The sequence below is a fragment of the Petaurus breviceps genome, unplaced genomic scaffold (genome assembly GCF_028583685.1).
Source record: "Petaurus breviceps papuanus isolate PSGF00001 unplaced genomic scaffold, PetGlider_PUasm1.0 185, whole genome shotgun sequence".
NCBI lineage: Eukaryota > Metazoa > Chordata > Mammalia > Diprotodontia > Petauridae > Petaurus > Petaurus breviceps.
The window spans coordinates 8,744,027-8,769,097 of NW_027185797.1; the positions used below are offsets into that span (position 1 = coordinate 8,744,027).

The 25,071-nt window shown below is 46.1% G+C and overlaps 1 protein-coding gene across 1 annotated transcript in view; it reads right to left on the reverse strand.

The window, feature by feature from the left end:
• The window catches only part of RFTN1 (raftlin, lipid raft linker 1), a 197,728-nt gene extending 175,464 nt beyond the window's left edge, over positions 1 to 22,264 (reverse strand). The window contains exons 1-2 of the mRNA XM_069088435.1: positions 22,020 to 22,264; positions 3,108 to 3,264 (exon numbers count right to left, since the gene is read on the reverse strand). Of these exons, the coding sequence (XP_068944536.1) occupies positions 3,108 to 3,252 (145 nt within the window). The 5' untranslated portion in view covers positions 3,253 to 3,264; positions 22,020 to 22,264. The remainder of the gene's footprint in view (positions 1 to 3,107; positions 3,265 to 22,019) is intronic.
• Between the last annotated feature and the right edge of the window lie 2,807 nt (positions 22,265 to 25,071).

The window sequence follows — 25,071 nt, forward strand, 5'->3', positions numbered from 1 at the left end:
AGAGAAGAGAAGAGAAGAGAAGAGAAGAGAAGAGAAGAGAAGAGAAGAGAAGAGAAGAGAAGAGAAGAGAAGAGAAGAGAAGAGAAGAGAAAGATTGAGGGCCAGCTATTAAAAACTTCTTAACCAGGAATATTGTAAGAGGAGGACCCAGCATGACAGATTGGCAATAACACCAGCCCAATAGTCTGAGATGCCCACCTCTGATGCGTATTACCTCTGCTGCTCTGGACAAGTCCCTGAAGCTTACCTGGGGGACCTTGGGCGAGGATCTTAGGCTCCCTGGGCCTCAGTCTCTAAAATGAGGGGGTTTCACCACATGGCCTCTGAGGTCCCTCCAAACTCCAGACCCTATTATAATAAGGAATTTGAAATGAACCTACAGGGATGTTTCACCATCATCCTGAAGAGTCATTAAAAAAAAAAAAAGAGCAGGTACACAGACCCTGCCTTAGAATCTTAATAAAGTACATGAGGAAGCCTGACACACATTTGCAGCGGTGCATGATGGGAGAAGAAAGGCTGGGTTCCTTCTTTTTTATTATTATTTTAATGTAGCACAAGTTACAAATGTTCTGCTTGTCAGCTGAAATATTTCAATCTAGCTCAGACATCACAAACCCACATACAGGGTGTCAAGGACTAATCCAATGCAAGAAAACAAGGATGCGATCAACCCACAAAAATAACTCCCCTGGCCCGCCATTCACTGGGAGTGCCAGGCTGATGCCAAGTTAACATCCCCCATTTCATCCAGCTCCCCAAAAGATGCCGGGCGCACATCTGTCAGGCATCCAGAAGAGTTTAAGGATACGACAGATACTGTCAGCATAACTGTTTCCCCACACACACAAAGTGAACAACACTATGCAGGGACCAAACCCTCCGCGCTGGCCTCATCAGCATCACCTTGTAACCACATCAGCTGGCGCCCACACAGGCTGGAGAAAGCACACTGACCTCAGGAAGCTGACCCACTCAGGCAGCTTTCGGGGGCTCTGGAGCAACAAAAAAATGGAACGAGCCACAGTTTTATAGAAATCACCATGCCTTGGGTGCACTCGGCTGTGGTGAAACACATCAGAGGGCAAGGTTCATCCCTCAGTGGCCAAAGTTAATTGAAAATTTAAGACACGGGCCAACCCCACAGAGTTATGTTTTTTGGCAGGCTACTCTCTTCACACTTGAGATGCCTGCCACTTTCTACCCTAGCAACCACAGAAATGAAGGCCACTTTCCAAAGACACTGACAGGGAAGCCGGGCCACAACTGCGCCAACACAGAATCCCAATGCCCTGTAATAGGGGCTCTGAACCTGGGTCCTTGGGTCTCATGAACCTGTTTCTCCTGAATATTTTGCTATCTTTCCATCTGACTGGTTTCTTTTGTTACCCTATATGCATTTACACACCTGATTCTGAGAAGGGGTCATGGGCTTCCCAAGACCATCAAAAGGGTCTGTGCCTCACACAGAAAAACAAAGTGCACTGTGGTCTCCACAGGTGACGACATTCACTAATGGAACAGTCCCAACTTAAATGATCTCATTTCTCAACAGTGGCTATATTAAAATATACCCTGGAAGCAAGGGTCAAAATTCATGCTGCCAGCCCATCAAGGCCCCAGCTCAAAGCCCACCTCCTCCAGGGAGTCTCCTCTGATCAACGCATCCAAAAGTCCTATTTCTCTCCTTTGAATTCTTCACTCTACTGCCTCTGGCCTGACACTTACCATTCGTTTGGAGATATTTGTATGGAACAGAATCTGGAACACTGGGCACTGCATCTGGCTCAGGCTGGAGCTTAAGAAAGGTTAGTTAGCTGACTGACTATAGGAGGAAAGGACGTTAAGTCACCTGGGACCTTAGAAATGCTACACCTCTTATCTGTACAGGAGAGAGAACATGGCGGACTGGACAGAGGACCAAGCTTGGAAGCATGAAGACCTAGGTACAAATACTGCCTCGACACACACTGGCTGGGAGACCTTGAACAAACCAGGCTACTCTCTGACTGCCTGAGCGCCATAGCGCACAGAGCACCAGGTCTGGAGTTAGGAAGATTCCTCTTCATGAGTTCAAATCTAGCCTTCCTAGCTATATGACCCTGGGCAAGTCATGTAACCCTGTCTGCCTCAGTTTCTCCTCTGTAAAATGAGCTAGAGAAGGAAAGGACAAACCACCCCAGTATGGATCTCTACCAAGAAAACCCCCAATGGGGTCATGAACTGGTGGACACGACCAAGACCAGAGGAAGTGTCATTCACCAGGGGCTGCCTTCACTGGAAAAGGAATCCACTCCAGAGTGAGAAGATCTGAACTCAAGTCCCTCTATGTGACTTTGATCAAGTCTTTTAACCTCCTTGGACCTCAGTTTCCACATCTGAGAAATGAAGGCATTGTACTGGAGAGCCTCTCAGATCCCTGTCTATAACCTTATGCTACCGCGTGCTTACATGTGTCTGCATGCAGGAACACACACGTGCACACACACAACTACATTATAAACTCCTAGAGAATAGGAATTGAAGTTTATTTTATTTCTATCTCTCTCCAGTGCTAGTACAATGAAGGCACACACTTAAATACTTGTTGCTGATAATACTGATAGGGAAATCACAGGAGGCAGCATCAGACAGGGTCCTTGGCTTGGAGTCCCCAAGCTGAAAGTTCAAATCCTGTCATCTCTGTTACCCTAGGACTTATCTAAATCACAGATGGGCTGCAATCTGCATTGGTGATGGAGCTCTCACAGAGGGACAGATAGGTTGCAGTCTCCCTTGGTGATGGTGTCGTGACTGAAAGTTGTCAGAAAACCCCAGATTCTTCCAGAAATCTCCTGTGAGAGTCTTGGGCCCTTTGTCCACAGTGGTGGCCACTTGGAAAGACCCTATTCCAGGAAAGACAAAACCAGGTGGTTTCTCTGTACACGTGCCATGGGAGGGAGGTGGAGAAAACAGGAGCCAGATTCCCAGGGAGAGGGGACTCCCTCTTGTTTATTAATGCGTGAGACTACCTGCCACAAAGGGCTCCTGTCCACTGACAGGTTACAATGGTGTGCTCGGGTCCCAATTTACATCCAAGGTCAGGGAAGATGTATGGAGGCACTTACCATCAGTCAGCGTGGTGAACTCCAGGAAGCGGTATTCGTAAGCCACATCGATCTTGGTTTCTACCTGAGGCCTCTTCAGAGTTGAATAAATATTACCAGGCCGCTTTTCATCACACTTCTCTAGCTTGTTTAGTCCACAACCCATCTCAACAGCTGCCTAAGAGAGAGGGAAAGGAAACACAGGAGGGGGGAGGGAGGAAGAGAGAAAAATAGCCATGAATGCCTTTTTTCCGAGACTTTGTTTTTAAAAGATATAGAAGTCTATGTGATTTCCGTGAAGAAAATATAAACTGCCCTCTGGCATTTATGAAATGTAGGGCATAATTGAATAAATTACTCAGGGACCAAATGGGCCATATTCATCATGAGAATTTGACTTTCTGTTAAGAGACAATTACCAGCTGTTGGAGGCTTTTCCACGGCTGCACAAAGCACGCCTGTATTCTACCTGCATCTAGGTTGGGGAGAGTCCCGTGCATCGGAGGGGATACGTTTCACAGTCATTTGTGTGCCCGATAAAAACGTGATTCAAGATGCAATTGACTACATTATGTTGTCAACATATCGGGGAAAAGGAAAAAAAAAACCTAATAGATCCGTCACAGGCCCAGAATAATAAGTCACTGTTACAATCTTCAGACCCCAAAGTTCTTTCTGCCTTCAACAGCAATTATTAGACCGGTATTTACATTCAGAAAACATTTTTAAAATGAGACAGTACCACTTTTACGGCCCTTGAGCTAAAAGTCCTCTCCCCCTCCCCCCTCTTCCTTCCCTAGACTGAAGCAAGAGAAATAATAGTATGTTTCCAGCGCTCTTAGGTAGTCATTTTAGACCAAAATGAAGGCAGGCTGAACAGTAATAGCACAGCAACAGAAATTGCAAAGCAGAAAATCAACATGTGCTTGAAAAGAGATTTGTAGCCACAGAATAGAAAGGAGAGAAAAAAAAACCCAGAGAAATGTTAAAATAATGTGCATCTTATGGCGTGCTGGGCACTGAATCTTTAGGGGTTTAAAAACAATGAGGTCTCTCTGTTTATTTAGGCAGAGTAATATGGAAGTGGAATGACTTTTTATCCCTTCTCTAGACTTCAGAGTGAGATATTTTCCTTTTGTGCATGAAAGTCTAAGAATGCCCAATATCCTCCAACTCTCTGGAGAACAGGCCCTGCTATCAAAGATAATAATTCACAAAAATATTAAGTAGCCAAGAATATCTCCAATAGAAACACACAGCCTGCTTCCTTTCAGAGATAAGAGTTTCCCTTGGCTAAATCCATTCTCAGGGCAACCAGCTTCCTAAGGCAATTTGGCAAACACAAGGAAAACAAAATTGGGGGTGGGGTGGGGGGCAGGGGGAGAAGGTGGGGAGCACAACAGGCCTGTGCTTTTCACTAGTAAAAAGTTAAGAGAGTAATCTGCTCAGGAGGCAGCCTGCATACACCTTAATACTTGAATGTGTGTGTCGGGGGAGTGATTTATTGCAAGAATTGTATTATAGAAAATACTCTGCCCAGTGCACAAAGTGAAAAGCCTAGTATACAGGTAGACTACATATTGAACATGTCTGTCTGTGAGGCTATCTGTTCCAGCTGCTGGAAGGAGAGACTTCTATACTACTTTGCAACAGTTAACTTTAGTAGTTGTGAGAACAGAGCTGTGGAGCTCCCCATCCCCCATCACCTCTGTCCCACAGTCCCCTGCATCCTTGGGGGCCCTGAGGGAAGCACCCTTTGGTGATGTCCAGTCTTGGACCCAAAGGGCACAGGGCTGAGAACGGGGCTTGGGAAGAGAAAGCAGGGGGCCCCCTGCAGCCAGAGAGAGGGAAGACTATGTATCCCTAAGTAACTCTGATACCTTTACTGTAATAACTGTGAGTTTCCTAAGAGTTCTGTATCCCCAGATCCTGGTGCCTAGTTGGCATTCTGTAAATGTTTCCTGACTTATTACCATATACATGGGGGGAAGGGAATGAATATTTTTATATAGCGCCTACTATGGCCAAGGCACTGTGGTAAGTACTTTACAAATATCTCATTTACTCATGGGATCATATGGGGCTTAGCCTCAGGGGATGTCTGCCTGGATATAACCACACCAACACCAAGCTAGGACTAAAGAAAGACCTTGGGGGCAGGAAGTTTTCTAAAAGGATGGTGACTGCCAAACTTGGGGTGCTGTCGGCATACAGACAGAAGCAGGAGAAATAGTTACTGCCATGAAGGGCCCTGTGTGTGATTTCCTGAACCCTGGATTTGGAGTCAGTTCAAATCCCAGCCTTGCCATCTACTTTGGGGGACCAGGGGAGAGTCATTTCTGAAATACATCTGATTTTTCCCTCTATAAAGGGGACTGGACCGGCAGACAAGGACCCCTCTGGAGTTACAATGCTGTAACCAGGGCTAGAGTCATGATCTGAGAGGGACTGGGGGCGGGGTTTCCGGGTTCCTAATTTTTCCCAACCCAAGTACAAAAGAGCCTGAAATCCCATCATTAGTGAGCCATTCCTTAAACACAGACCTTTTAAAGTACAAATGAGTTTGTTGTCTATCACTAACTCTTAAGCATGAATTAGCTGATCATCTGTCATGATTTCAGACTTAGAAGTCAATGAATTATAAAGTTGGAAGGGAATTTGAAGACCACCTAACCCATTTTACAGATAAGCAAACAGAGAACCAGAGGTAAAGTGTCTTGTCTAAAGCCACAAAACTGGTGAGGGGCAGTCAAGATTTGAATCCAGGCCCTCTGGCAGCAAATGAAAGCACTCTTACTACTGTATTACCAAGCTTCAAGTGACTGTGACTCCTGGATATCTGGGGGCACTGGGCACTTTAGGGAAAAGGTATAGAAAAGAGAGGTGAGAGACTATGGAAAAAACAAAAAAGACTTGCTCCCATTTGCAGTCTTATCTAGGACAAGTTCTGGTTGCCATAAAGCTAGACAATCCCACTGGGATGCCTCCATTCCCTCCTCTGAAATGAGCAGACCTTGGATTGAAAGCTCCTAGAGGGGAGGGAGAAGCTTTCTTATCTCATCTTCCCATTCCAAGTATCTAGGTCCTAGGGCCTTCTGAGAACTGGTGAGTCCACAGGCATTTGCTTAGACAATCTTTCAATCAGTTTTTCAATTCCAAAATGTTTCACTGATCGCCTACTTCAGCAAGGCAGTGCAAACCTCTTGGGGAATCATGGATAAAAAAAGACTTCTCTCTAAGGTTCCATTAAAAATAAAACAGGGGAGAGAAACTATAAACACAAATCATTTTGATACAGGAAAATACGTACCATAAGAGACATACAAGGAGGAGGAAGAGGGAGGGACATGAGAGGAACAGCAAGATGGCGGGCACGGGCATGAGTAGGGCACCAAGGACCTCAGCTCTGAGGAAAGAAAGTGATGCCACCTTCCCCTCAGCCAAAGGGGAGCTCAACCCACTCCTTTCACTGCTATATATTAACTTAGAGATTTGCATTTTCAGCTCCAACAAAATACTTTAACCCCTAACCAAATAATTTCAGAAAACTAGGGGAAAGGGGAATGATCTCTCAGGGAGGAAATAGTAAAAGTGTTCTTTTGCCTCTGCAATCCAATTGTGACTAAGGCTGACCCTCAAATTTGGATTCTATCCATTCAGGATGCTTATGGCAAAAAGTGAGAAGGGGCAGCGAGATGCCTAGCTAGCTTAATCCTAGATGCTGGCTCTTCCCCAACAAGATTTCCCTGGGTTTCACAGCCCATCCTCACATGGACACTGCACCCAGTCACTGGCCAGATCTTGGGTCTCTCCACCCCTCCTGCCCTCAAAATGGTGGCCCACATGAGCAGTCAATCTACAGCTGCCAACCCCAGATTCCACTGGGTAGGGAACCCTTTGTTGTTGGGGATGGAGAAGACAAAGGGAAGGAGTAGTAGAAGGGGAGTCAGACACAAAAACTGGGGCTTGGGGAGGTCTAGGGGTCAAGGGAATGCCAGGTGTACAGATTAAGGTCCAGGAACCTTTAACACAGAGGAGTTAAAAGCCAATGGCGTCCTCTGCAGCATAATGGAAAAAGTGGACTTAAGCATCAGAATTCTATTCAACAAATATCAGACAGGTACTTGGTGCAGGCTATTGGACTAGCTTGGAGGTTATTGACCATTTAACCTCCCATCTTACTTCCCTATTTCTGCCAAGGGTCTGTAATGGGAATGTAAATTTTAAAGATCTTCCCTGCCCCTAGGCTAAAGTGCACCTGGAGCCTGGGTGGGAGGCTTGTTTTTCAGTAGATACTTTTTGATTGGCCAGTGAGTCAATAAGGTTGTTACATTCTCTGAGCCAGGAGAAGGCTATATAAGCCCTGATGTGAGGCTTTGTTTTGGGGCTCACTTTGAGAAGTGTTCTGTGATTTGATGTGGATTCTGGGAAGCCGTTGTCCAGAGGGCCTCCCCCCCTTTGAAAAACCCAGATGTTGAAACCCAGATGTTGATTGGGTATGGATGTAATGGTTGGACAGTTTGGAAATCTGTCTACTTGATCTGTTTCTGTCTTGATAATTCTGTCTGTATATTCTGAAGTTCGGGGTGCTGACCTCTTTCCCCTGAACAAGGTAAACGATACATGTTTGACTGATTAAAGTAAGCTTGTTTACCATTTTGAGTTGCTTTCCTATAACAAAGCAGATCTAAGAACCTGTGTTGGCAGCGACCCTGAGGACGCTTGGGGTGCTTGCTGATACAGGGTCCCACCATCTTCCCAGCCCCCAAGACTCCCATCTTCTGCCGTTCCACATCCCTTCCCATCTCTCACCCCCATATCCATCAGCTGCCAAGGCCTGCTGATGTCACCTTTACAACATCTATCAAACAATACTCCCTTCTCCCCTCTGACGATGGTACCCATCTAATGCAGACCCTCATCACCTCCCACCCGGCTTACTGCAATAGCTGCTGTGGGCCAGCCTGCCTCAAGGCTCTCCCTACTCTGGTCCATCCTCCAGATTTTCCTCCAATAAGATCACTTCCTAAACTGTAGGTCTGATCATGTCACCACCACCCATTCAATAAACTCCAGTGACTCCCCAAAAGTCCTGCCTAACATTTCCTACTTTTCCAGTCTTATTACACCCTAAACCCTCTCTCCCTCCCCCAAATTCATATTCTATGATCCCACTGCTCCTTTGAACAATCTCCAGACTCGGGGCATTTGCCCTAGCTATCCCTCACACCTGGAATTCCCTCCCTGTTCTTCTCCACCTACTGGTTTCCTTGACTCCTTCAGGTCCCAGCCAAAATCCCACCTCCTACAAGAAACCTTTCCTACCCCCTTCTTAATTCTAGAGGCTTCCCTCTGAGATCATCTCTGACTTATCCTTATTAAATATCTGATTTGTACAAAGCTGTTTCCATGTTGGGACTGTTTTCTGCCTTTAACTCCAGCCCTCAGAACAGTGCCTTGCACACAGTAAGCACTTAATAAATGCCCGTTGCCTAAATGACTGACAAGGACCCATTTGCCAATGTGGTGAAGTCTATGGTCCCCTCAGAAAAACATTATACATGAAATAAAGCATGCAGGATTACAAAGAAAATCAATTATACTGAAATACAGTTATCAAAATATTTTTAAAACACATTCACAGACCCTAGGTGAAGAGCTCTTGGAGTAGGCATGATGTTACAAGAAGGAAAACTTCCAAGCCCCATAGAGTCAAGGGGATGACAGTATGACATGAACAGCATTAAATATTGTCAAGTTACAACACAGAGGACAGGAGAAAATGCTCCAGGAAACCTAAGGAGAGAGAAAACCCTTTCAGAGGGAGATGGGAAGACTCAGGTCTGGGGATTCCACGCAGCTGGGATCTGAAAGTTCATATCTTTAGCCACTGCTGATGGATGGGTATAGTATCTCCCATAAATGTCCTCTGCAATGGGATCACTGGCCCAGGGAGTGAGCCTGTGTTCTCAGGGGCCAGCTGGGTGGATGACAGTTTCTATTGGGTTCTACCTAACCTCAAAGGCTTAGGGTATAGTCCCAAGGACAAGGTGTCTGCTGTACCAGGACCAGCTTCACTAGGCACAGAAAGGCTCCTCCCAGCAGGACAGCTACCTGAGGAGGGACGCTTTGGCCATGGCAACTCACAGAACAAAGATACAAACAAAATGGCCCCAGAAACGTATCCAACCCCTTCAACTTTTGAAAAACACATGGTTTTCAGGCCACATAGAGATATTAATTTAACTGTTACAATAAATGTAAGCTCTCTGTCCAAGGACCAATAAATCACTGCTATTAGAGGAAATGAATTAATGAACTTGGGGTTGGGAAAAACCTGGGTTCAAATCCCAACTCAGACACTAACAAGCTGCATGAATGACCCTGGTCAAGTCATTTAACTGTCCTCTTCTGTAAAAGGAGAGGGTTAAACCTGATGCTAAGAACTGTTCCAACTCTCAATCTATGATTCTATGATCCCATATCAATACTGACATTATTCAGATAAGCAAAACCAGAAGAAATAGGCAAACTGGGACTAAGTGGAAGGATCACAGATTCTCTCCCTTGAAAAGGCAAACAAAGGAATTACTAGAGGTCATTTCATTGTGTACCCAGAGGCAACAAGGAAACATTATGTCACGGACCACTTTACTTGGTCGTGTCTCCTTGCTATATGCATTAGATCATAAGGCCACAATGAAGGTCCCAGATGATAAAAATAGAGCTAGAAAGGAAATAATAGTGATGATGATGATGGTGGTGGTGGTGCTGGCAGCTAACATTTATAGAGTGCCTACCATGTGCAGTCATTTCATCCTTAGTTTGTAGAGGATGAAATGAGGTCCAGAGAAATGAAGAGACTTACACAGAGTCACATGGGAAGTTAAGCGAAAGACCCAGAATTTGAACTCAGGTCCCGTGATCCCTAGTTCAGGATTCCAAGGACAGAGTTTTTCTACCATGCTGCACCTGAAGTACCACGGATGAGGTGGCACAGAAATCTCACAGAGATAACTTAACACCTGCACAGTAAATCAACAGACTCTTTGATCTTTTGTTGTCAAGTCTTTTTTCAGTCATGACTGAGTTTTCATGACACATTTGGGGTTTTCTTGGCAGAGATACTGAAGTCGTTTTGCCATTTCCTTCTCTAGGTCATTTTACAGATGAGGAAACTGAGGCAAACAGGATTAAGTGACTTGCCCAGGGTTACACAGCTAGGAAGTGTCTGCGCCCAGATTTGAACTTACAAAGTCAGTCAGGTCAGTCAGGGTCAGTCAGGCCTGGTGCTGTGTGCACTATGGTGCCATCTAGCTGCTCCATACTCTCAATACTTTGATGCAAAAAGGTGTTCATGGAAAGGGCATCAAAATGTTGAAAAACGGGGCTGAACTTTAAGAAACAAAACAGGTCAAAGGTTTATAGATCACACAGAGGCCTCACTCCAGCGCTGATCGCTAGGAATGCAAGCAGAAAAGGGCGATCAGCAAATGTTTGATCTCCTAGTCCAGTGGAAAGAGATATTGGCTAAAGGTGACATTGGCTTAAAACACAGGCCCATTTGCAAAGTGCCCAGGAGGTGGATGGTCCAAGATCATGAGTAGTATCATCACATATGGAACAAGAAGCAACAGAAAAATGGAGAGCTTGGCACTGGATCCAACTAAAACAGACAATCTCAGAGTATTTAAAGACGAGATCGGGAGGAGGAAGGAATGAAAAAGATGTCAGCGTTTTAATAACAAAATATGTTCTTGAGTTTTTATATGAACAGAATAAATGTGGCTACAATAAGAAGAGAAGCTGTTGAAATAGGGGAGGAAGGGGGCATCTCTGTATCTAATCTCTAAGATCTCTCAGTCCAGGGAATGAAGATACACAAAGACGGTCAGGGGTCATGCCCCACTGGCAAGTCTATGAACAAAGAAAGAGGCCGTCTGCACACACTACAAACAGACAATGACCTGGGTGCAGAACTGAAAGAAAGATAGTGGGCTGGGTCACACTGAGGGAAACGGTGCAGCCTAACTTCAGTAACCTCAGCCTGAAATAAAAACTCATCTTCTAACACCAAGAAATCAGCAAGCACCTACGATGTGTTAGGGTTTACAGAGACAAAAGAAATCGCCCCTGCCCAGAAGGAGCTTACACTCTCTCTCACCAACATTCTTCTGGAGAGACGATGAGTCTGAAATGCACTGACTACCACACTCAGCACAGAATTTAAGCTACAGATTACCCCGAGGGCACTGTAACATTAGGCTGCTACAAAATATCAGCAAGGATAGATGTGCAAGAAGGGACAAAAAATGTCATTCATAATGTCATATGGGACCAGAAATGGGAGTGGTCCAGCTACGCATCTCGGATGAGGGGTAACACATGGTCAGGTCTGGGGGCACACCTGTACCCCCACAATATTAAAGACTTAGAGGAAAGCCCCTGACCCAGTGAACAGACCTCCCCCAGAAGATTTATGGGAAGATAAGGACAAGATTCACGAGAGAATAGCAGGTGCAATCTTCATGGGCCAGGGGATACATTTAATTATTTAAGTATAATGTACATTAAGAGGCAGAGTGTTGGTCCTGGAGTCAGGAAGGCTTCTAGAGTTCAAATCCAGCCTCAGACACTTCCTAGCTGTGTGACCTGGGCAAGTCACTTAATCCTGTTTACCTCAGTTTCCTCATCTGTAAAATGAGCTGGAGAAGGAAATGGCAAACCACTCCAGTATCTCTGCCAAGAAAACCCCAAATGGGGGCATGAAGAGTCAGAAACAATTGAGAATAGCTAAACAGCAACAATAATGTAATATAACATAATACTTGATTTCAATTCAATTCACTCTGAGCCAGGGAGTATCCTATACACTTGACATATAAAGACAAAGATGAAAACATCCCCTGCCCTCAAGGAGCTTCTGCTCTATTGGGTGGAAACATAGGCACAATTAGGTAAACATAAATTATATGCAAAGCAAATGGTTGGAGGAGTATTCTAAGATATCTCCAAACATGGAGAAATGTATTTAAAAGAACATTCTCATTAAAAGAGTATCTCTGTTTATAACCTAAATGTCAAAAAACATTTTTTGAAAAACAACTTTAGTTCCTTGATTCATTACAGTGACAACCTGCATTTTTTCCTGAGTAAGCCTAATAAAATGCAGGTGGTAAATATTTTATATTAGCTCTAAGTTTTCAAGCACAAAACCTATTTGTGTTTGGAACTAATTTGTTTTATAATTTATAGCAAATTATAAAAATTAATTTTAACATGTGCCAATAAGCTAGGAAAGACCACAAAACCACCTAACAGAGACAACTCACCCTCGATTTACTGCACTAAGCAATTAGATGTGATTACCCTGCATCCTTTGGCAAAGTTGCCTTTTAATTTCCATATTTAATTCCATATAAAAACCATAACCTGCCTTATTATTTCACTCAGTGATCCAGGAAAAATAAGACATGGCGAGATCCAGCTAACTAGTATAAGCAAACTCCTTGAGATCAGGAGTTATTTCTCTATACCTGCATCCCCAGTGCCTAGTACGTGCATAGCACACAGTAGGTGCTGAATCAATGCTTGTTAATTAACTGATTGAGGAAAGGTTTATATCACATTAAAACCTGGATGGAAACATGAAAAGTGCCATAAAGCGTGTGGATGTTTTCAAAGATCTGGATTTGGGGTATTTTTGAGGCTACATTCCAAAGTCACCATGAAAATGGGAAGATAGACCTTGAACATGCACCAGCATCTCTCAGGAGACTGCTAAAAACAAACATTGTCATCATGCCTCCCCAGCTTCAGGCCAATGGGTTCTGCCCAAGGCTGAGCTAGGAGGTCCCCAGAATTTGTGGGGAGGGAGAGGCAAGCCCCTGGATGCTGGGCATAGAGTAGGAAGGGGCGTCCTCAGTACCTGAGGGCCCACTGAAGCCTCCCTGTGACTCCTGAGCAACCACCCCATACAGTAACCACTCCATTTATCCACCAACCCTACACTCTTATTACTCAGCATTTTCACAGTGGGGACACCAAGGCCCAGTTCTAAGTTCTCCTAGGTCCCAGGCACTTTTTTCAATTCAGTAAACATTTATCAAGCACCTACTATGCGCCAGGCCTGGTTGTTTCTGGTGTCTTGTGGTGAGATGCCTGGCACACAGCAGACATTTAATAAACACTCACTGACTGATAGATAATGGTTTCTTTGAGTAGATGGGTGATCAAAATTATTTTCAACAGATGAATTTGTCTCTATTTGGGGACTCATGGAATTGGGGATGGGGCGGAAAGAAAGCACTTTGCATGGCATATGTCTGAGCATGGGTCTGTGCCGCGGCCCCTTCAAGTACCTTCAGAGACAGGTAGGTGGCACAGTGAATCCGGAGTCAGGAAGACCTGGGTTTGAATCCTGCTTCTCTCCACACTTAGCTCTTGATCTTAGGCATTCTCAGCCTCAATTCCCTCATTTGTAAAATCGGGATAAAAACAGCACCCACTTCCCAGGGGAGGCGTGTGGACCAAACAGGGTAAGACACGTAAAGCATGATTTGGGGTGTCCCCAAAGTCTTAGTGCCTTTTCAATCCAGGAGGGTTTAAAAGTGCATTAAGACTTTTGGGACTCCCTGTGTAAATGCCAGGTTTTAATATTACTAAGTATTACTATTATAGCTAGTCACATGGGCTCCAATACATACATACACACACACACACACACGTCATCAGCACAGCTCTTGCTGTTAAGCATCCAAATTTCCCTTTCCATCTGCTAGAGGCTCTCTGCTTTGCATGGGTCAGAGGTACAGTGCCTTCTGTGCCAAGGGGGCAACATGGCCCTGTTCTACCTGGCCTTCTCCTATATTGCAAGATCCCAAAGGGGTCTCTCATCAAAGAAAAATTAAATGACGTTCAGTACAGTTTGGGGACTTGTTTCACATTCTTTTCCAACTGGGGCTGTGTTATTGGGTTTCTATGGTAACATTCTATTAACCAAAATAGTTGATTAAAAGGACCCGCCGCCACATTCCCCAGTTCCAGCGAGGCTGTCCAAGCTGTAAGGGACCTGTGAGAGGATCCCATCGACCCCCTCCTTGTCTGAGGGTGGCCATCCTTCTAGGAAAGTGTCCTCTCAGCTACAGTCCAGGGGACCTGGGAGGTTGTCCGTGGTGCTTGAGTGAGCTCCTCAGGACAAGAGAAAGGAATGTATTAAAGCAGGGATTCCATGGGACTTTAAAATTTGAAACCAAAGGGTGCGGCTAGGTGGTGCAGTGAATAGAGCACTGGCCCTGGAGTCAGGACGACCTGGGTTCAGATCCAGCCTCAGACACTTAATACAAAAACTAGCTGTGTGACCCTGGACAAGTCACTTAATCCCAATTGCCCTCCAAAAAGCGAAAAACAGAAATGAAACCAAAGGACCAGAAACTGACATCGTACAGAGAAAGAAGGAAGGGACTGATTCTGACCACAAAGAGCTTTTACTATGGGGCTCTTCCTGCCACCCCCACCTTGGCCTCTGGGGACCACTGGTCTCCTATAAAGCTCAACTCAGGTGGGGCCTCCTCCATGGGCTCCCCTCAGCTGCCTTGCATTTATTTACATCTATCTCTATATCTATACATCTATGTATATGTATAGTTCTTTATATATATGATGCATCACCACTAAACAGAATGTAAATTCTTTGAGGGCAGAGACTAGGTCATCTAATCCTTTTACTGAATCAGTTAATAAGGATTTATTAAACTAACTTGGGCATTTTTATTCTGAGGCCTAACACAGGGCTTGGGCTTACTTAAATGCTTGCTGACCCATTTATAATTAAGGGCCAGGCATTGTGCTGGGCACTGGGAATAAAAATATAAATGTAATTATCCCTAGAGTGAGGAGCTTATATTCTAATGGTGAGACAAGTATCAATACTGAGCACACAGAAGGCACATCATAAATGCTTACTGAGTGGTTGCAAAGGACTTACTATGTGCCGGGCATTGTGCTAGGCCCTGAGAATAAAACTGTAAAGAATGTAACAATCCCTAGAGTGAGGAGCTTATATTCTAATGGGGGAGGCAAGTCTCAATACTGAGCACATAGTAGGTGCTTAATAAGAAATGTGTGTTGACTGTTGGCTGACTGTCAGTTTAGTTCAGCAAGATTCAAAAGGAATCCTTGGCTGGGGAGGGGATGGGGAGAGAAAGTTTAGCAGCTACTGAAGAGGGAGTGGGTTGAGGAAGCAACTGTAATGTAACCAACCTTCCTTTCAATCTCTCCTCTCATGCATGAATGTTAATGAGTTAAATAAGGGCCTCAACGTCTAACTCAAGATTAGATTTCCCTACCTTTACTGATCAAAGTGACTCAAAGCCACCGTCTCTGTCTACCCAAGCATAGCTGTCACCCAAATATGCCGGCTTCAACTCTCCTGGAAAGGAAGACTGGAAATGAAGAGGAAAAGAAGGGGACATTGGACACCAAAGGGCATGCCATGCAGAATCCGTCCATCATCAATAATGGTTGGGAGTCCAGTGATGGCCTTGAAGCAGACAGGCCTGGGGTGAAGGAGATGAGGACTAGACTGTCCCTTACCAGGTCGGAGGAGGCACACTGGAGAAAAGAAGCCCCCAGAGGGTCCCTTCAATCTGCAGTCCTAGCAAAGGACCATCATGTGTCAGATTTGATACAGAATTCTAGGCCCTTCACTATGGTGGCCAAGATGGTTTTCTTTCTTAACCTCAACAGTAGATATTGAGGCACAGGAAAACAACTCCAAGGATTGAATAAAATCCCTACTTCGAGATGATGAAGGAGTTCTCAAGGTTCTAATGGCAGAAATCCCTTTCCCACGATACTAATACTTATGGAGAAAGGATATTAATGCAGGTAATGTGTCCTCTGGAAACTTGAGAGCCATCGGGTTGTAGGAGGGGAACCTGGTACACACACTTTAAAGAACTAAAGGCAGCTTTTAAATAATTGGAGGGAGATTAATTGCTTATAGTCAGGCTCTGCCAACATAATAAAAAATTATAATACTATCTAAATTAATTTACTTAGCAGGCCCATATCAAACTACCAAGGACCACTTTATACCCATAAAAAAAAAACAGTAAAATTCTTCTGGAGGGACAGAAGGTCAAGAATCTCAAGGGAAATAATGAAAAAGAGTGAGAAAAATGGGGACCCAGCAGTGGAAGATTTTACTATCATGAAAACGGTTACCAATCCAAAAACAGAAAGCTGACTGATGTTAGTATATTAGGTACAAAAGGTACAGAAATCAATAAATACAAAAGATGGCATTTTGATATACCAAGACTCCCAATTACTACAGTAAAAACTCTCTATTGAAACAAAAATGGCTGGGAAAAATAGAAAGTCTGGCAGAAATTAGGCTCAAACACAACTTCTCACTAATAAGTTTAAATGGTATAAAACACAGTTATCAAAGTTCAAAGCATAAACAAAGCAGAGGGGCGGGGAAGGAGAGGCCTTTCACAATTATGAAGAGTGGAAGGGATCTGGACAGGAAAGGGCCTTGAGCAAACAAGGGACCTACATAATCACAGGAGATAAAAATGGACAATTCTGATTACGGTCCATAAAAGTGAAAAGCTTTTTTTTTGCACACACAAAATCAATTCAGTTAAAATTAGAAAGGAGGTGTTGGGGTGGGGGGGGTAGGAATCCTAGCATAAGTTTCTCTGATAAAAGGTCTGTTAGCCAAACTATGTACGGGAACTAATACAAATATTTAAGGGCAAAAGACAAGCCACAGTCAAAGGGACATAAACAATTCTCAAGGGAAGAAATCCAAGTTATCAAGAATCACACGGAAAAAAGCTCCAAATCACAATTCTGATCAATGCAATGGTTAAAAGATTCCAGAGGATCAATGATGAGGCAGGTCCTGATAGGTGATAGATTCTAGACAATAACAAGCCACACATTTCTGATCATGACCAATGTGCAGATTTTTATTTGATTATGTTTATTTGTTACAAGGGAGGATTTGTTAGTTTTTTTTAAATCTTGGTTAGGAAATTGGAAAAAAGAAGGAACTAGTAATAGTGATCCTCTAAAAGGGGAGGGGGGCAGTATCTTTGAAGCATCTAAAACACACATAGAAAATAACAGGAGGAAATTTGGAGGGAGATTCAGACACTCCAGACAGCTTTAAAACTGATAGGATTAATTTATTATATACTTTTAAAAATGCAAAATGTACATAATAGAGATTTGCCATTCATATACAATCATGATTTTTTTCTCCTTTTCTTTGCATATGGAAATGTACATGCTTGTTAGAATCTGTCAAATTCGGAATTTTTAAATTCTAAATTTTTTAAATCAAAATGTAAAGAAAAAAAAAAGAAATGCGCCAGGTTTGGGAGTCAGAGTATATGGGTTTGAATCCCAAATTTGCTACTTATTACCTGTGTGACCTTAGCCAAATCCTTTGGCCTCGATGGACCTCAGTTTCCTCAGCTGTAAAATAGGGTGGGAGGCTGGACTGGATGACCTGAGGGTTCCCTTCTACTGAAGCTCTATAATTCTACAAAGTGTGTATATTTAAGGGGAATGAGGAAACGCACGGAATCATGAATCTCAGAATAAAAATCACTTGATGTCAAAGAAAAAAAAAGCTCAGGAGCTGAGAGACTGGAGAAAATATCACACAGAGAAAACGAAAAACGATAAATATCAAAAGGAATGTTTGGCTACATCTTCCCCTTGTAAATGCAAATTGGAGCCAAGTTTTCTTTTTTCTTTTAGGCTGAAGAAAGAAAACATGACTACTGAACACTCTAAGAGCTGAGACTGGACAGCTGGCGATGCTTTTCTTTTGAAGAGACGAGACTTTCTAATCAATAATACTTTTTAAAAAGTCCTGTAGATTAGCATTTCCACAAATGCCCAGCCGGCCCTTAACAGATCTCCAACAGGGAGCCTTCAGAAAAACCTGGCAGTAGCCCCGAAAGGGAGCACAGAGCAGGATTAGCAGCTTTGGGAGTCTGGGAGACCTGAGTTCAAATCCAAACTCTGACACATACGTTATTCATCCTTCATCAGCAGATTCCTTTCCAAGATAACATGGCAGAGGGTGTTCCCCACAAATACATAACAAAAAAAGACCCTTCTTGCTTTTTACTTTTGGTTAAGAGGAAGAAATTTCTATTATGCTTTTGCTAGATGGCAGAGTGGATAGAACACCAGGTCTGGAGTCAGGAAGAACTGAATTCAAATCCTGCCTCAGACACTTGCTAGCTCTATGAATGTGGATGAGTCTGTAGCCTTGAGTTCTCCATCTATAAAATGATGATAATAGCATCTATCTCATTGGGTTGCTGTGCTTTGCGAACTTTAACCTTGTAAAATGTGAGGTTTATTATCATTTGTTGCTGGTTAAAAAACAAAAGGGTAGGGGGTTACCAAGATCACCCCTTTCCCCACCCCTGAGATCTCCAGTAACATCCAGAGCCTCCACAAATGAAAATATGCCCTAGGAGAAGTCTACAGATTATATGATCATAGAACCTTAGAAACCAAGTGAGGTCCAGGGAGACCATCAGTCAATCAATTAGTCAGGTCGATAAACATTTATTAAGCACCGACTATATGCCATGCAGAGTCAATTACAGTCCTCTTGATTTTCGTCCAAGCCAGGTTTGCACACCCCAGCGTTAAGGACATATGGGGAGTTTCCAAACTGTCAGCCCCTGCCCCGTGAGTATGAAAAAACCTGGTCAGGAAACCTGGTACAGTGGCAACAGTAAGAACACTAGGTCCCTATAACGGAAGTTTTAAGGTTCACCGATCAATTAAATAGGGACCACAGAGAATAGGCCAGCAAAGGTCAGTCATCCCTGAAACATGAAATACCCTTCTGCCAAACTGCACCGGCTAATGACATGCAAAGAGAAGCCCAGAGGGGGTGCAGACCAAGTCCACCAAGGTGGAAAAGTACACAGATGTTTCTAAGCAGAAATGTGCCTGGGGGTGGATTTCCCCCAAAACATAAGATGAATCTCTTTCAGGTCAAGGGTACTTTCCCTTGTAGAATCCCCTCTATGGAGGCCCTTTCAAACAGAATATGTTCATTTTCACCTGTTTAAGAGCTTAAAGGGGTGCCTGCCCCAAATCTGTAAGCTCTCCCTGGGCAAAGCCCAGGCTTTAGTAAGCTCTGAACCTCCCTCCAGTGACTCCCAGGACTCAGTGTCAGCAGTTAATAAGGAATGAATGAAGGCAGGGAAATAAATTTCTCAAGTTTCACTTGGGGCTCTTTCATGATTTTCCTCAGGCCTCCCAAAAAAGAGAAAGCTAGTCTGGAGCCCCAGCCCAGGTTCCAACCAACACAAACTGAAGTTTAAAAGGGTATTGGAAATGCACACACTTCCCTACTTGTTCCTGTATGAAGTTTTACACACACACACACACACACACACACACACACACACACACACACGCACGCGCACACACACACCCCCGAGGCAATAAGCCACATTTAACAAACCCTATCTTATTAATCAAAAAGGATGAATGAGGCAAAGGAGAAGTTCTTACATTTTAGCCCTAAACTATTCTACTTGGCAATTTGGACTGAATTCACTAAGTAAATTCTGAGTTTGTCCTAAGGATGTTATCAGTGCTTGCAACATCAATATAGGCTCTCATTAAAAAAAAAAAAAGAGTAGAAAAAGAGAATTCAGGGTTCTAGCTGTATGAGTCCAGACTAGCTTCTCTGATTGACCCTCGGTACTCTTCATCTGTTAAATACTTAAATTTGAGAGGCTGCAGCATAATATAAAGAAATAAAATAGAACAAAATAGTGAACTTGTAATCAGAAAAACCTAGTTTCAGATTCTAGCTCTGATTGTTGGTCTCTGTTACTAAATGTATGACTCTGAGGGAGATACCAAACCTGAGTCTTACTTTGCCCATCTGTAAAATGGGCAAAGTAATAAGTACCTGCCTCACAGGATTGTCAGTAAGGCTCAAATGAGATCGTGTCAGTGAGGTGCTTTTGTTCAGTCCTGTCTGACTCTTCCTGACCCCATTTTGGGTTTTCTGGAATGGTCTGCTATCTCCTTTGCCAGATCATTTTACAAATGAGGGCACTGAGGCAAACAGGGTGAAGTGACTTGCCCAGGGTCACACAGCTAGTAAGTGACTGAGGCCAAATTTGAGCTCAGGCTTTCTGATTCCACTCCTGTCCTATCCAGGGCACCATCCAGCTGCCCCCAGTGCTTTGCAAACTTTAAAAGTGTTATATAAATGTCTATTACCAAGCTCACTGTTACCTCATAGTGTTGGGAGGAAAACTTTTAAATCCTTAAAGGACAATATAAATGTGAGTTATAATTAGCACTACTAATAAAAACAGTACTTATCTCACAGTATTGCTGTGAAGAAAGGGTTTTCTTTTTTTAACCCTTAGAAGCACCGAATAAATAAGTTATTATTATATGCCAACTAAAGCCTTCAGTGACTAATTGTGAGCCACATAGTTACAGAGGCAAAGAGGTCATATTCCAATTTCCCTAAGGGGAAATCAGCCCCTTGCAAGGCTGCCTTCCCTTAACCCTTCAATCAATGGAACTTGGGGAAAATCCCTGGAACTTTTTCCAAAGTCCCCAAGTCACTGGGATGGGCTTGGGCTGTAAGTAAATGTCACACAGCCAGGCAAAGGCAGCCTGGGGCACAATTGCCTTGCTCTAACCCCCACCTCGGGGCTGCTCGTGTTACCCTCTGGCTTCCTTCCTGACCGGCTCCAAGTTATCTTGAGGTGACCTGACCGGGCTGGGAGAGACCCGAGGCGGCTCCGCTCTGCGCCCAACATCCTACAACAGCTGTAACCACTACAGCACTGTTTCTGCTAACCAGACTCATCGCACAAGTATGGGGATTTGGGCCATTCCTGGAAGATCTTTTATTTTTTAAAAGTTAAAGAAAAAAAACATGACATCACCCTGGTTCCCTTGAAGTCACCCACCCACAGTCCCTGGGGCCAGCACTCAAGAAATGACCCCGGTTGGCCAGACGGTCCCCCGGGGTCCCGCAGTAAAACCAGGTTGTTTCGTTCCGGGTTTCTTTTGGGGGGGGAGGGGCGGGGGGACACAACAGTTCCTTCGCCTAGGTCAGGTTCCCCTCCCGCCCCACAAAGACCCCTAGGTGACCCACGCGAAGGGCTGGCGAGCAGGGGTGCAGGGTGCCCGGGAAAGGTGGGCGTGGGACGGACCTGCCAAGGACTTGGGCAGAGGAAGCCCGAGGCCGCAACAGGCTGGGCGCGGGTCGTTGGACGCTTTTCCTTTAAAGGAAAGGCAGGTTTGCGGGTTTATTTTCTTGTTTGTTTGGGGGTGTTTTTTTCTTTTTAACAATGCTAAGGACTCCACCCCAGCCCACCGGGTGAAGCGCGGAGGTCCCTCTCCCAGCCCAATGTGGTTGCTGGGTCTCCTCCCCATACAACCCGAGGGCTGGGCGCCCCCTCCCCAGTACGCCGCCCCCCAAGCCTCCTCCTCCCCGAGGACAGAGTGGGGTTTCTGGAGAGCTGAAAACCGGCATTTAGAGGCAGCGTTTCCCGAGACTCCCTCGCCTCCCACCGCCCTGCTCCCATCCGCTGCCCCAAGGGCTCGGACGGGCAGGAGGGCAGTGCCGGGAGTCCCGCCGCCCCTGCCCGGGCAGCTCAGGTGAGCGCGGCCCTAGGAGTAACGGGGACAAAAGTTGGCACGGGAGGACTGGGTACAGGTCTGCGCCCCCTGCACGGGGCCGCGCGCTCCGCTCCCAGGGTCCCGCGTGGGGCGGACACGGGCAAGGTCAGCGCGGGGCTGGGGGAAGGGGCGCAGCAGGGGCCGGGAATGGGGAGGGGGTCCCGTCCAAGCGCCGCGCCGCGCCTCGCCCTGCCCTCCCGCGCCCCCCGGGTCCCCTACCTCTCAGAACCGGCTAGCAGAGGAGGTGCAGGAGTCGGCTCCGGTCGCTGCCCCGATCTGTCCCGGGAGGAAAGTTTGTGCCATGAAGAGGAGGGGTTGCGTGGGAGGGAATTTGCGTATCCGCGGCCGGGGGTGGAGAGAAGGGGCGCGCAAAGTGCGCGGAGGGCGGGCGGCGCGCGGGGGCTTCCCCGCCGACCTGGGCAGGGCAGGGTAGGGCTGGGCAGGGCAGAGCCGGACTGTCCGCGGGGCGATGCGCCCGCTGCGCGCTCTTCCGTGCGCCCTCGGTGCGCCCCGGGCGCCGGGCACCCCGCTCTGCCTCCTCGGCCGCTGCGCCGCCGCCGCCGCCGCCGCCGCTCACACTTCCTCTTCCTCTGAACTCATGTGCAAAATATGCGGGTCTGCGTGCTCCGGGGGGACCGCGGCGGCCGCCGGAGCCCAGCCCGAGCTCGGCGCGCTGCCCTCCCGGCCGCCGGCGCGACGACTCCCGTCTGGCGCTGCCCCGTCGTCCCCGGAGCGGGCTGACCCACTGCCTGAGGCTGCTGCTGCCGCTGCCGCTGCCGCTGCTGCTGCTGCTACTGCTCCTCAGGCTGCTGCTGCCGTCGCCGCCTCCGCCGCTGAGGCTCCTCCCCCTGCTGCTGCTGCTGCTGCTCCTCATTCAGCTGCTGCTGCTGCTGCAACTACTCTGCCTGCAGTCGCCACCACCTGGGGCTGAACCTGGTTGCTGCTGCTGCTGCTGCTGCTCAGGCTCCTGCTGCTGCTGCTGCTGCTGCTGCTGCTGCTGCTCCTGCTCAGGCTCCTGCTGCTGCTGCTGCTCAGGCTCCTGCTGCTGCTCAGGCTCCTGCTGCTGCTGCTACTACTCTGCCTGCAGTCGCCACCACCTGGGGCTGAACCTGGTTGCTGCTGCTGCTGCTGCTCAGGCTCCTGCTGCTGCTGCTGCTGCTGTTCAGGCTCCTGCTGCTGCTGCTGCTGCTGTTCAGGCTCCTGCTGCTGCTGCTGCTGCTCAGGCTTGCTGCTGATGCTGCTCAGGCTTGCTGCTGCTGCTGCTCAGGCTTGCTGCTGATGCTGCTCCTGCTCAGGCTCCTGCTGCTGCTGCTCAGGCTCCTGCTGCTGCTGCTCAGGCTTGCTGCTGCTGCCCCTCCTCCTCCTTTCATTTTACAAACATTTCACAAGTTGCACTTATCACTGCCCTGAATGCCCAGCACAGCGCATGGCACATAATTGTTGTTTGGTTATTTCAAGAGAGGACTGGATAATATAATTTCCGAGGTTCCTTCCAGTTAGAAATCCTGTGAACCGGAATCCACCGTCCTTTCTCCAAAAACTTTGATTGGGTATTTGGGTAGTGATAGAAGAAAGGGGCTGCTGGGTAACAGATGTGGAGGGGGGAGCAGAGCCCCTTCTGAAGGACCAAGGAAACTCAGGGATGGTATCCTGGAAGGACAGCAGTTCAGGTTGGTGAGGCCCAGGATCTCAGGCCTGGGAGCCAGTCACCAGAATCCACAGGTGTTTCCTAGCTGGAGGTTAGGGGGGAGAGGGATGGGGGGGGGCACCAAGCCCCTCCCCCACCCTCAGTCTTCCAAGAGACAGGAAGGTATATGGAAACTTTGGTCCTGGAATATAATTTTGATCTTTTAGCCAGCAGTCTGGCCAAAACAGAAGGCAGGGGGAAATCAGGCCCAAGGAGATGAACAAGAACGTAGGTCTGCATTAAAAGAATGGAAGAAAACCTTCCTTAAAATACTCAGAAAATCCTAAGTGTGTAGGGAGGGCCCCAGAGAAGGAAGGGAGGGAAGATAGATGCTTCAGTAGTCTGGTTGATAACAGTGTCAGCTGCCTTCACTCCTTGTGGCCAGAAAGAACAGGAGAGGAGAGGCCAATGTGCATAATAGAGGTTGACCAGCCTTTTGGACCCACCCAAAGAGAACATTTACCCCAGACATTCCTACATAAAGTGTTCTGGTTCAGACTGACCCAGGCCCCTTTGATCCTTGCAGAAATTGTGCTAAATGCTGGGCATAGAAAGACAGTCCTGGCCCTCAGGGAGGGTAGATTTCTATAAATCATTAGATCCAGTGTATGCAAGATAGGGCTGCTAGGGGTGCCGTAGTGCACAGAGCACCAGGCCTGGAGTCCAGAAGCTTTCTGAGTTCCAGTCGTACCTCAGATACTGGGTATGACCCTGGGCAAGTCAGTTTCCTCATCTGTCAAATGAGCTGGAGAAGAAAATGGTAAACCACTCCAGTATCTCTGCCAAGAAAACCCCAAATGGGGGCAGGATGAGTCAGGCAGGACTGAAACAACTTAACACCACTATACAGGATAGATATAGGCTAAAGGAAAGGTCAGCTGGTACCTCATGCCACCCTTCTAGAGTGAGAACACATGCAATTTTCTGACTTCTCATTTGGGGGATTCAGGGATGCTCTCTATACCTTCTTGGGCTGATTTTTTTTCCTTTTCTCATCTTTCTTCACTCAGAGTATAACAATCTGATAGCAGCACCACCTTTCACTGCATCTTCTGTGTTTTAAACTTTGCCATAACTTCTGATTCTTCCCACTTTCACACTCTGTTGTCTTCCCATCAGTCACCACCCCATCTTTTCTCCTCTATGATTCCTACCTTCAGTCCTTTGGTGAAAGTATACCCACCAACCTGTCTCCTTCCCAACCCTTAAACAGCTCCTGAAATCATCCTCCCCCTGGTACACAATTTTTTTTTTCAGCCATATCTGACTCTTTGTGACCCCATTTTGCGTTTTCTTGGCAAAGACACTGAAGTGGTTCTCAGTGAGCAAAGAAAGCCTGACTCCTGTCCCTTGACTTACCCAAAGATGGATCTTCCAAGGTGAATTAGCCCCACTCCTGGCTCCAACTAAAATTGCTGCTGTTTCACTGAGTTCATTTTTATTTTGTTTTTTCTTGATTTTTTTTCATTTTTCAAATGCTTTATTAACTTCTGATTTACATCATTCATTTCCACCAGATTTTGAGTTACAAATTTTCTTCCCATTTTTCTCCTACCCACTTCCCCAAAATAGCAGTCCCACAGG